We start from the raw sequence: 12085 nt of genomic DNA, 5'->3' as shown, positions 1-12085 counted from the left end.
TGCTGGAACCTGCTCTTGCGCTTTATAGCTGACATTATCTTTTATTGCCATATAAAAAACAAAGCTCCAGTGGCTTTATGGCTGCTGCGCCGGCGTTTGGCACCTCGCTGCTCAGCTCTCTCTGCTCCTGGCTGCTCAGCGCTCCCCATCACTGGGCCTAGTGGGGATAGGGCAGTGCCCAGATGCCCCAGGCGCTGCACTGGGGTCACAACTGGTCCCACTGCATCCACAATGGGACCATGTCTGGTTCCGGCACCCACGGTGGAGGTCTCAACACCCGCAGCTCTTGCACTGACCCAGGCAGATCAGAGGGTGTCAGGTGGGAAGGGGGCACCTGGCCCCTCCAAAATAGGGTGACCCATTCTCTGACCCAGCATGGCAAGGGAGTCATAGGCCATGGCTGTCACTGTTTGCACCCAGCATCTGTGGGACCTCCAACCCCTGCACCCGAGTGGGAGCTCCATTTGTGCCAGAGGTTGGGGGGTCTTGGTGCTGCAGCCAGAGCAGTGCCATGGGCACCAGGCAGCCCCGGTGTCCGGCAGCACCAGCACCACGAGCTGGGGCTGGCGCCTTGTCAGAGCCCGTCACGTCTGCCAGCGCCATGGCCCCACGCTGCGGTGCCGGTGGCAGGGAACATCTGCTCGGCCGCCCCGCTGCCACGGCGCGTTAGGGTCAGGGGCAGACACCGAGACCCCCGGCCAGCATTGCCGGTGCAGATCCTCACCGTGACACTGATGCGAGGTGGCAGGGAGAGCAGGGCAGACAGATGGGATCGGATGGACACACAGGCAAGCGAGTGCCACTGCCTGCGCCAGGGCCCAGCCATGCCGCGGGTCACTGGTGCCCCACGATCACCGCTCATGGTGCGGGTCCACACCGCTGGGGACACCGACAGCCCCACCGCTGCTCTTCAGCTTCTGGGGATGGGCAGGAGACGTCCTGCATCCCACGGCCCACCTCCCTCGTCCCTTTTGCCATGCTTTGTACCCTACCCCTGTCTCGGGGGCCCACGCTGCCCACCGAGCCCCAAACGATGCCTCACAGGGGGGGGACACCGGGGACACCTCTTTCCGATGAGAGCCGCGGTGCCGGGCGCCCGCAGCAGCCGAGCGGGGACTTGGTGATGATGCCCCTCGTGTCCCCGTGCCAGGCCCAGCGCTTGGTTCCGTCCCGACCCCTCCACCGCTCCCGAGGGGTGCTGGCTCTCAGCCCTGCTGCAGCCCCAGGGGCCCGGCGCCGGCGAGCGGGGAGCGCTCCCCGCTGCGGCACCTCGGAAGCGGGGACCGCCGGTGCCGGTGGCCGGGATGATGCTGCCACCTGGTGCCGTGGCCTCGCGGTGCCGCTGGGACCGGTGTCGGCGCTGGGGGTCGAGGGGGCAGCATCGGGACTGGCAACGGGGGTCAGGGACAGAACCGGGACCGGTCCCAGGGACCGGGGGTGCAGCGCCGGGACCGGCAGCGAGAGTCGGGACAGAACCGGAACGAGCACCGGGGGTCGGAGCCAGCACCGGGGCTACCAGCGGGGTTCAGGGGCAGCACCGGGACCGGCCCCGGGGGTCGAGGACAGCGCTGGGAATAGCCCCGGAGCTCGGGGCCAGCCCCGGGATGTGCCCCAGGTGCGAGGAGCAGCACCGGGACCGGCCCCGGGGGGATCAGCGGGGCCGGGTCCTCGCTGTGGCTCTGGAGCATCCCAGGCCCAGCTCCGTCCCGTGTGAACCCGCCGGGACCCGGAGATCGCGGGACGCTGCCGTTCCCCCCCTCACCGCGCCCGCACCGGCCCCAACCCCACCGCCAGCTCGGGGCGACCCCTGCCCCGTGGAGGGCGAACGGGGGTGGCTGGAGCGAGCTCTCCTCGATGCGGAGCTCTGCGGAGCGGGGCGGGCAGAACCCCCCGTCCCGATCCCGGTCCCGATCCCGGTGCCGGTCCAGCCGTGGCGGGGACAGCGGGGCCGGGTCTCTCCCTCCCTCCCTCCCGCCCCGTCGCGGCATCCCCGGGGTGCGCCCTGCGACAGCTGCCGCGTTCCCTCCCGCCCTGCCCCGGGGGCCTCTTGTGTCCCCCCCCCGGCCCCCCGGCCCCAGCCCCGGGCTGCGGGTCCCGTCCCCCCCTCCCGGGTCCCTCCCCGAGCCCCCCGCGCCCGCCCCGTCGGGCCCCTCGGCGGGTGCAGGCTGGCGGCCGGGGGCGGCGGGGCAGGTGCCGGTGCGGGGGGGGGCCCGGCCCGCCACAGCACATGTGCTGTCACTCAGCCAGCACCGCCGTTATTTTAGCTCGGGGCTGGCGGCCGGACTGCGCCCCGCTCCGCCATGGGCCCCCCTCTCCTGCTCGCCTGCCTGCTCGCCCCGCTCTGCGCTCGGGTAAGGGGTGCGGGGATACGGGGTGGGGGGGGAGATGGGGATGGGGATGGGGACCCCCAGCTCCATGGCCCGGGAGGGCCGGATGGGATGGGGAGACTGGACACGGTGCTGGGGGGCAGCGGGACAGCAGACCCCGTGGAGACACATCCATTGGGGCAGTGGGGATGAAGATGGGGGTTACGGGGGCTTGGTGCCCCTCTTGAGGCATTTTCTACCCCACAGATGGCAGCGGCAGAGGGGGGCCTGCGGCTCCGGCACACTGCCCGCCTTTGTGAGCTGGGAGATGGGATTTGAGGCAGGGTTAGGCACTCAGAAACACCGCGCTCCCCTTTTTTCCCACCCCACCTATCGTCCCAGACCCCTCTGCACCCCCCTCGTCCATGCACGTGCCCCCAGAGCCCCTCACCATGGTCTCAGGCCTGAGCCACATGGAGCTGTTGGGGTTCTGGCCTGGACCCCATGGCCGGGTGCTCAGGGCAGGGGAAGGAAAAGGCACACACAGGGCAGTCGGCCCCCCTCCAGCAGCAGCCCCCTCATCGCCCCCCACAACCCTCCCCATCCGTGGCCTCCTGGGGAAGGGGGGGGGTCTCTCCTGGGGAGGGCAGAGGGGGAGCTGGAAGCCATGGGGCAGCTCCCGCAGCAGCCTCGGAACAAGCCCTTTGTCCTGCCCAGCCCTGGCAGGCAGCCCCTGCCCTGCACCGGCCCCCTCTGCCACCAGGGACCCACAGCTCAGCCCCCCCCTGCCCTACTCCCCCTGCCCTGGCACAGTGCACATGGGGGAACCCGGGGCACCCAGTGCGCCCCAGCACCCAGCGGTGTAACCCGGTGCAGATGCAGGTGGGTGCAGATGTGGGGCAAGGCGTGATGCTGCCCAGATGTGCTCCCTCTCTGTGGAGGGGACAGTGTAGGTCCCGAGGGGCATGACAAGGAAGCACCCTGATAATGATGCATGGAGCTGGGGGGGGGGGGGGCAGAAGCTGCATGCCCAGCTCCCTTCTCCTCTTCCAGCCCCCATCTCTGTGCCCCCACACCTGCTCCCCACAGCTCCAGACCCCCATTTCACCCCGCAATTCCCTGACCCCTTCAGCTCAGCTCCTTACAGCCCCTAAAACCCATGCGAGCCCTCACAATTTGCTGACCCCGATTTTGGCCTCTCAAACCCCGTAGCTCCTGCTCCCCAGTCTCCATTCCTCATCTCCCCCACCTCACAGCCCCCAGCTCCACCCCAGCCCCACAGCTCCCTGTGCCCCACAGCACTCCTGATCTGTGGCCCAGCCAGGCCACCCCTGCAGCCTAAACTGATCCCTGACCCTTCCAGCACATCCATGCAGTTACCATGACCTGGGCTGGGGTGCCACTTCCAGTCCCTATTGCAAGGGTCTCATGGGGCCCTGCCCAGCTGTGGCATGGGGTCATGCCCAGAGCATGACCGGGATCACTTGAGGAGCACCCTTTCCCTGCGGGACACCCCTCACCATCACATCAGGATGTCAGGGGCCCACTGACACAAAGCCCCCAGGGGACCTGGGTGACCTCTCTGCTCCCCAAGAACCAACCCCATCAGGGGGGCCATCACTATGCACTCCATCACTGTGCACCCCATCACTGCACACCCCATCACCGTTAACCACATCAACCTGCACCGTCACTACATTCCATCCCTATTCACCCCAGTACTGTGCACCTCAGAACCATGCAAGTCCCTGCTAACTCCCCCAGCACCGCACCCCACATGGGAGGTTTCAGGGTCACCGGCAGCACCGTGTCCCCCTGCAGGGTGCCAGCCCAGCCCAGCCGGGGCTCACAGTCCCAGGCAGCCCCCAGGCCTGGCAGCAGCACGAGGCTCCAAGGCGGGTGAAGAGGGCCTGGGTGATCCCTCCCATCAGCGTCTCGGAGAACCACAAGCGCATCCCACACCTCCTGGTGCAGGTAGGAGCCCCCCACCCTCTCTTCGAGGCGGTGGGGGACACCCTGTGCAGGAGGATTGCATTGGGGCACCCCAGGAGGGAGGATGTGGCATGGGGGGAGGCTCAGGGCAGAGGGGGACCCCAGGCAGGGGACAGAGCCCCCCAGCCCCAGGACCATCAGCCTTGCTTCCCCCAGATCAAGTCGGACAAGCAACAGCCTGGGGGGGTGATCTACAGCATCAAGGGGCCTGGGGTGGATGAGGAGCCCCTGGGCATCTTCTCCATTGACAAGTTCAGCGGGAAGGTGTTCCTCAACGCCATGCTGGACCGGGAGGAGAACGACCGCTTCAGGGTAAGGATGCTGCCTGCCTGCCCACAGCTCCCTCCCCAGCCCCACAACCAGCCCCAATCGACCTGTGCTATGCCCGCAGCTGAAAGCCTTCGCGCTGGACCTGGGTGGTGTGACGCTGGAGGACCCCACTGACCTGGAGATCATCGTGGTGGACCAGAACGACAACCGGCCACTGTTCCGGCAGGATGTGTTCACAGGGCGCGTGGTGGAGGGTGCTGAGCCAGGTCAGACCAGCTGGGGAGGTGCTGGGGAAAGAGGAGGATGAATCAGTCCCGGTGCTGGCACCCACCATGGTGCTCCTGTGGCCGCAGGGACCTGCATGATGACGGTGGATGCCACTGATGCTGATGACCCCGACACGGATAACGCAGTGGTGCGGTACTCCATCCTGGAGCAGGGTGCTGGGGGCATGTTCAGCATCAATGCAACCACTGGCGAGATTTGCACCGCACGGCCTGGCCTTGACCGTGAGGTAGTGGGCACGGGTGGCACCAGGAGGGCACCGGGGTGGCACTGGCACTGTGGGAGATGGTAGAACCACAGCTCCAGCCATGGGCAGACCCAGGCACGGGGATGCAACGGGTGGCCTCTGGGAGACCTCTGGGCTGCTTGGGGTGCTGAAGGGGCTCAGCACCGGCCCCCTCCTTCCCTGCAGACCATGGGGGTGTACAACCTGACGGTGCAGGCAGCTGACATGTCCGGGGATGGGCTCACCACCACCGCCATGGCCATCATCTACCTGGAGGACATCAACGACAACCCTCCCGAGTTCACCAAGGAGGAGGTAGTGGCTGGGGCAGGGTGGGTTAACACGCAGGGTCAGCAGCATCCCAAGGGAGCAGCCTCCATCCCCACATCGCTCCCCCCCCCTCCCCAAAGTTCTCCATGGAGGTGGAGGAGCAGGCGGTCGGCGTGGACGTGGGCAGGGTGTTCGTGCACGACAAGGACCTGGCCGGCTCACCCAACTGGCTGGCCAAATTCACCATCCTGGAGGGCGACCCCGAGGGCGCCTTCGCCATCCACACCGACCCCCACACCAACGACGGCGTGCTCTCCGTGGCCAAGGTGGGCGCAGGGCCACCGGCTGGGTCGGGATGTGGGGGGGTCCCATGGGTCGGGTTGACCTTGGGCCCCTGTCTGCAGCCGCTGGACCACGAGGTGCGGGACCGCTTCGAGCTGACGGTGTCGGTGCAGAACGAGCAGCCTCTGGAGCCCACGGCTCCCACCAGCCCCCGGGCTCTGGCCACCGTGCGGGTGCGGGTGCGGGATGTCAATGAGGCACCCGTGTTCCGGGAGAACCCGCGGCGGATCAGCGTGCTGGAGGGGACCCCCCCAGGCACCCCCGTCACCACCTACACTGCCAGCGACCCCGACACGCACCAGCTCCAGACCCTCGCGTGAGCCCCAGAACATGGGTTCCGGCACCCGTTTGTGGGTGTTTTGGAGGGTGTACTCATTCCCCCCTCCCTCTGCACCCACAGCTACACGCTGCTCTATGACCCGGCGGACTGGCTGCGGCTGGACCCCCACACCGGCACCGTCCGCACCAAGCGGGAGCTGCTGCACCCCTCCGCCTTCCTGCAGGGCGGCTGGTACATCGCGCTGGTCCTCGCCCGCGATGACGGTGAGCGGAACCCCCCCCACACAAAGCCACGTCCCCCGACCCCGCTCCATCCATCCCGCCCTGACCTCCGCGCTCTGTGCCCCCAGCCGAGCCCCCGCTCTCGGCCACCGGCACCCTCTCCATCGAGATCCTGGAGGTGAACGACCACGCTCCGGTGCTGCAGCCGCCGGCGGCGCTGCTCTGCGGGCGGCCGGGACGCGGCGGGACCCTGCTCCTGGGGGCCACGGACGATGACCGCCCCCCCCACGGCGCCCCCTTCCACTTCCAGCTCAGCCCCCAGCACCCGCAGCTCGCCCGCAACTGGAGCATCTCCCGCTTCAATGGTAACGGGGCCGGACCGGGCTGCGGGTGCTGCTGCATCGGGGGCGCTGGGGGACCCCCCGCTCAGCCCCGCTCCCTGCCCGCAGTGACCCACTCCGTGCTGGCCGTGCTGGCGGAGCTGCCCGAGGGGCTCTACTCGCTGCCGCTGCTGGTGCGGGACTCGGGGACCCCCCCGCGGGAGCAGCAGCAGCTCCTGAACGTCTCCGTGTGCCACTGCGGCCGGGAGGGCACCTGCGAGGACAGCGTCCTGGCTGCAGCCACTGCCGGCGCCGGCATCACCCTCGGGGCTCTCGTGATCATCCTCGGCAGCAGCATCCTGCTCCTTGGTGAGTGAGACCCCCCCCAGCCCTCCATCCTGCCCCCAGCCGGCACCCCAGCCCTGTGCTCTTCTGTGCAGTGCTGGTCCTGGCCACCCATCCTGAGCCCTACCAGCACAATCCGTCACCTTGTCACCCCATCATGGTCCTGGCCTCCCCACACAGTCCCTGCCCATGTCCCAAATCACCCCATCCTGGTCCAGAGCACCCCAACCTCTCCCTCCCACATTCCCCATCACCCCATCCCGGTCCAGAGCACCCCAACCTCTCCCTCCCACATTCCCCATCACCCCATCCCCGTCCAGAGCACCTCCCACATTCCCCATCACCCCACCCTGGTCTAGAACAACCCAACCTCTCCCTACCCGCATCCCTCATCACCCCATCCTATTCCAGAACACCCCATCCTACTCATGCCTCTCAACACTGCCCCCCAGCAACCCCTTCTGACCTATTCTAAGACACCCCCCAACCCTTTCCCTCTTCACCCATCCCACCCCATTGCTCCCAAATCCCTTCCTGCATCCCCACCCCACTCCCCCAGCCCCACCAGCACCCTCCTCACCCCCCGTCCCACCGGCTCTGGCTGCCCTGGCCTGGCACCCATGGGCGCTGTGCCCGCAGTGCTGGTGGGGCTGGGGGCCGCGCGGGTGCGTGGGCGCCGGCGGGCTCTGCGCAAGGGGCTGCTGCAGCGCTCGCGGGACGACCTCCGGGACAACATCCTCAACTACGACGAGCAGGGTGGGGGCGAGGAGGACCAGGTCAGCAGGACCCGGGGACACCCCCGGGTTGGGGGGGGGGGGTCCATCCCGGCCCCACACCGCTGCTGACCCCATCCATGTCCGCAGGATGCCTACGACATCAACCAGCTCCGGCACCCCGAGCTCTTCTCGCCCCGGGTGAAGCCGCCGCTGCGCAGGGACGCCCCGCTCAGCTCCGCCACCCCCCTGGCACCCCGCAAGCTGCCCAGTGGCCCCTCTGACATCGAGGACTTCATCAACGAGGTGGGGATGGGGCTCAGTGCCCCATCCTGCCCCCAGCCCCCAGCCCCAGTGGGGTGACGGTGCTCCTCTGTCCCCGCAGGGGCTGGAGGCGGCTGATAGCGACCCCAGCGTGCCCCCCTACGACACGGCCCTCATCTATGACTACGAGGGCTCAGGCTCCGTCGCCAGCCCCCTCAGCTCCATCGTCTCCAGCCTGACGGATGAGGACCAGGACTATGACTACCTGACGGAGTGGGGGCCACGCTTCCGGCGCCTCGCCGACCTCTATGGGCAGTAGCAGGGATCGGGGGGGGGGCGCTGGGGAGGGGGTCACCCCACTGTCCACTGAGGGGCTGGGATGGGGAACCAGCAGTGGGGATCTTGCACAGGATGCCCGGCTGCAGCAGCTTTGCATATGGACACGCACAAGATGCAGGGGCTTTGCACATGCGCGTGCACCAAGAGAGGCCTCAGTGCAGGGATTGGCACACCTGCACACACCATGGACCCCATGCCCAGCAAACCCCAGGAAGGCAGAATGTGGGGACATGGGCAGCCCTGTGGAGGGCAATGCCCCGGGGATAAGCCCCATAGAGCTGGGGACCCCCACTGCCCCCATAATAAAGATCCCAGAGAAGGGGCCGGTGGCAGGGGCACTCTGCGGGGCCCCGACCTCACCAGCCGCCCATAGAAACAAGGCACTTTTATTGGCAGCCCGCGAGCCTCTGGTGCAAGCATCCCAGGGGGGGCATCACCTCTGCCCCAGGACTCTCAGCAAAGCTCCTCGTGGGGCAGGATCCACCCCCACCGTGGGGTTGGCTTGCTGCTCCCCCCATCACATGTGTTCCGGTGCACCCCGTCATCCCCGTGAGCACCCAAAGATGGGGGGTCCCAGCACCGTGTTCAGCAGTGGGGAGACTCCAGTATGGGGTGGGGGGCACAGCTACATCTCACTGGGGGTGACTGTGGAGCCCGCCATGGATTTGGTGGAGGAGGTGAGGTTGGAGTAGTGTTGGCTGCGCGGGGTGGCGAGCAGGGGCACGTGGTCCTCGCGGGGTGGTTGGTGGAAGAGGGGGGACCGGCGCTGCTTCTCACCGTCCTCCAGGGACTGAGGCAGGCTGTGGCCCTGGCTCTCTGGCAGCAGCATGATGCTGAGGATGCTGAGGATGGTGAAGGAGGCGAAGACGATGTGGTGCAGAAAGAAGCCACGGCTGTTGGGGATGGCGGTGATGGGGGCTGCTGCCTTGCCCACGAAGCTGGCGCCCGCAATGAGGCCCAGCCCGGCACCTCTGTGGGGGAAATGCACTTAGAGGGGACCCAAGGGACCCTGTCCGGGTCACCCTGGGGTAGCAGGAGGGACGTGGCAGCTCCACCCCCTTACCTGACCACAGTGGGGAGGACCTCGCTGGCGAAGAAGATGCTGAGCATGGTGACGGCGTGTGATGTGGTGATGCCAACCACAGACAGGGTCAAGACAATGAACTCCAGCAAGTCTGGGCGAGGGGGAAAAGCATCATCAGGGGTCAAATCCTGCACACAGCCCACCCGAAGCATCCTGTTCCCAAACCTGCCCAGGAGAGCAGGGGAGCCCTGCGCCCATCCTTACACTGGGTGAGGGCCAGCAGCAGGAGGGAGCAGATGCCGGTGAGGACGGTGCAGAGCAGGAGGATGGCGCGGCGCCCGAAGCGCTCGGCTGTCAGGAAGACGAAGAGGGAGGCGGTGGCCTCGGTGCCCACCAGTGTGAAGTAGGAGGAGAAGAAGTGGGGCAGGTGCGGGGCCAGGTTGCGGGTGAAGCAGTGGTGGATGCCGGCGCCGATGAACCTGCGGGGCAGCGGGATCAGGGGGGCTGTGGCAGGACCCCCTTGCCCCCTGGCACCTTTCCCCTGCTCACGCTGTGAAGCCGAGGATGACGCTGTTCTTCCATATGACCCGGGTGCCGAAGATCTCGCAGACAGCGTGGTACCGGGGCTTCGGAGAGCCCTCGGACAGGGACTGCAGCTCTGCAGGGACACGGGGACCCGGGTTAGGGCCAGCACCATGGCACCACCGCCACCTCTGCTCTGCGGAGGGCACGCACCGGCGCAGAGGCTCTGTTGGTGGCAGGAGCTGTGCTCGGAGCCGCTGCCCTTGCCCAGTGCCTGCAGGGTCTTCCTGGCCCTGTCCAGCTGCCGTGTGGCCAGCAGCCAGCGCGGGGACTCCAGCAGCAGCACCAGGCACCTGCGACAAGAGGGTTGGAGTCACGGGGGCCCCCCAAGGGCCTGCCCTGACCCCTTCCCGGCCGCAGAGCGGCTCAGCCCGGAAACCCTCCACTTGGAGCCTGAGCAAACATTTACCCGGGCAGGCTTTGATCACCCGGGCAGGGTGCGCTGCGCTGGGCACGGCTCAGCGCCAGCCCCCCGGGCTCAGCTCAGCCCCAGTGCAGGGGTAGCCCCCCCCCACACACCCCACCCCATCCCACCCTATGCCTTGGTCCTTACCACCAGAAGGCAGCCATCAGAGCCAGGATCGTGGTGACAGCGCCCTGCAGCACCCGCCAGTGCCGGCACAGCACGGCCAGCCCCGGCAGCAGCAGCTCCCCGGCGATCCAGAAGAAGCTGGCCACTACGGTCACCCCTAGGCGGTGTGGGGGGTCACACATCTCCAGCCCTGCAAGGGGGGGCGAGGGGGAGCACCGTGGGTGCCATGGCCATGGGGTAGCCGGCACCCCGGAGCATCCTCGGTGCTCGGGCACCATGGACCCCATCGCCACACTCACGCGCAACATAGAGGGAGAGGAAGGCGCCCGCCAGAGCGGCCCCGAAGAGCAGCCGGGCCACAAGCACCATGGTGAAGTCCGAGGCCAGCGCCACACTGATCCCCAGCGGCACCGCCAGTACCAGGGACACCACAAAGGCCGTCCTGCGGCCGAACCTGCCGGGGGACGGGGCTGTGAGCGGGGCTGGGGCCGGGACCCCTGCTCTGGGTGCGGAGGGAACCCCCCGGTACCTGTCGCAGGCCAGGCCAGCCGTGATGCTGCCCAGCGTCCAGCCCAGCAAGTGTGTGGTCTGCTCCAGGGGCACCTTCCAGCGCGAGTGGCACACGAGATCCCACTGCGGAGAGGGGGGACATGGAGGGGGCATCAGCACGGGGGTCCCGGCAGAAACACCCCCCCCTCTCCCCTGACCTTGCTGGAGCCAGTGAAGCCCCGCGGGGGGGGGACATAGGGGATGGTCCTTAGCTCCCTGTAGCCCCCAAAGCCCCTCCCCGGGAGTCCCGTCCAGCACCCTCATGGTCCCGTCCGTCCCCCTCCCATCCCAGGACACCCCCCCCAGGGCTCCCCCTGCACACCCAGGGCTTCTCTGGGGTCCCCCCTCCCTCAAACCCCTTCACCCTCCCGCACCGCCCGGACCTGTGTGACGAGGTTGGAGCGGAGGCCGGCGGCGGGAAGGGCATAGTGCCAGCCCCGCGTGCAGGGCCCGGTGCCGTTGGGGCCGGCGGCGGCGGTGCCTCGGTACCGGTAGAGCTGACAGGGGCTCCATCCGCCGCGGAGCCGAGGGACGGCTGCGCGCAGGAGCGCGACCCCCGCCAGGCGGCGGAGCGGCGGCGGCAGCAGAGCGGTGTCCGGGCGGCAGCGGTGCGGGGGAGCGGCTCCCAGCGCCCAGCCCAGCGCCCAGCCCAGCGCCAGCACCACGCACGGAGCCCACCCCCCCGCCGCCAGCCGACCCCGCGGCCGCCAGCCCTCAGACGGCATCGCCGGTCGCGGCAGGGGCAGGGGCAGGCGGGCGGGCCGGCACCGGGCAGCGCTGCCGGGCGAGGCTGGCTCTGAGGCGGGCCGGACGCCGCGGGGACGGCCAGAACCAGCCGGGCACAGGCCCGTCCTCCTGGCGCTGACCCTGCCGCTCCCCGGCGTTCTGCCCTGGCAAGGGCAGCCCCGGAAGCTCCGGTTCCACCCTCCAGGACTGGTCCAGCCCACACCTGGGTCTCACGCTCGGACCGTCCCGTCCCGTCTCGTCCCCCCCCCCCGGCCCGGTTCACACTCACGCCCCCTCCCTGCTCGATTCGATTCCCCGGACCCGGTTCACCGCCCTCCCACCTCGGGCCGGTACCCCCTGAACTCAGCTCGCCCCCCACAGCCTCATCTACCTCCTCACAAGCCAGCCCGGCTCGCCCCCCAAGGCCGGGCAGTGCCAACCCAAGCCCAGTTCACAACTACAGCCCGGGTCTGCGCCCTCCAGCCCGATTCCCCCCCTT

General features: G+C 68.6%; 2 protein-coding genes across 2 annotated transcripts; one reads left to right on the top strand and one right to left on the bottom strand.

Annotated features, from left to right (window-relative positions):
• The first annotated feature begins 2159 nt into the window (after positions 1-2159).
• On the top strand, positions 2160-8505 carry CDH15 (cadherin 15). Its single transcript, XM_062628965.1, has 14 exons — positions 2160-2351; positions 4128-4280; positions 4455-4610; positions 4690-4834; positions 4922-5082; positions 5266-5394; positions 5490-5675; positions 5754-6007; positions 6092-6234; positions 6321-6557; positions 6642-6881; positions 7497-7633; positions 7721-7876; positions 7956-8505. The coding sequence occupies exons 1-14, from the start codon at positions 2301-2303 to the stop codon at positions 8151-8153; spliced, it is 2346 nt and encodes a 781-aa protein (XP_062484949.1). The 5' UTR covers positions 2160-2300; the 3' UTR covers positions 8154-8505.
• A 39-nt stretch (positions 8506-8544) lies between these two features.
• On the bottom strand, positions 8545-11606 carry SLC22A31 (solute carrier family 22 member 31). The gene is made up of 9 exons (XM_062628966.1): positions 11244-11606; positions 10841-10944; positions 10611-10765; positions 10333-10501; positions 9933-10072; positions 9747-9855; positions 9462-9676; positions 9237-9348; positions 8545-9144 (listed from the first exon to the last, which is right to left on the bottom strand). Exons 1-9 carry the CDS (start codon positions 11583-11585, stop codon positions 8799-8801), a joined length of 1692 nt encoding a protein of 563 aa, XP_062484950.1. The 5' UTR covers positions 11586-11606; the 3' UTR covers positions 8545-8798.
• Positions 11607-12085: the final 479 nt, after the last annotated feature.

This window comes from Pezoporus occidentalis, unplaced genomic scaffold, assembly GCF_034315485.1.
Source record: "Pezoporus occidentalis ecotype Australia unplaced genomic scaffold, CSIRO_AGI_Poc_V1 ctg326, whole genome shotgun sequence".
In the NCBI taxonomy this organism is placed as follows: Eukaryota; Metazoa; Chordata; class Aves; order Psittaciformes; family Psittacidae; genus Pezoporus; species Pezoporus occidentalis.
The sequence above is the reverse complement of the archived record's forward strand: the minus strand, read 5'-3'. Positions and strand labels throughout refer to the sequence as shown.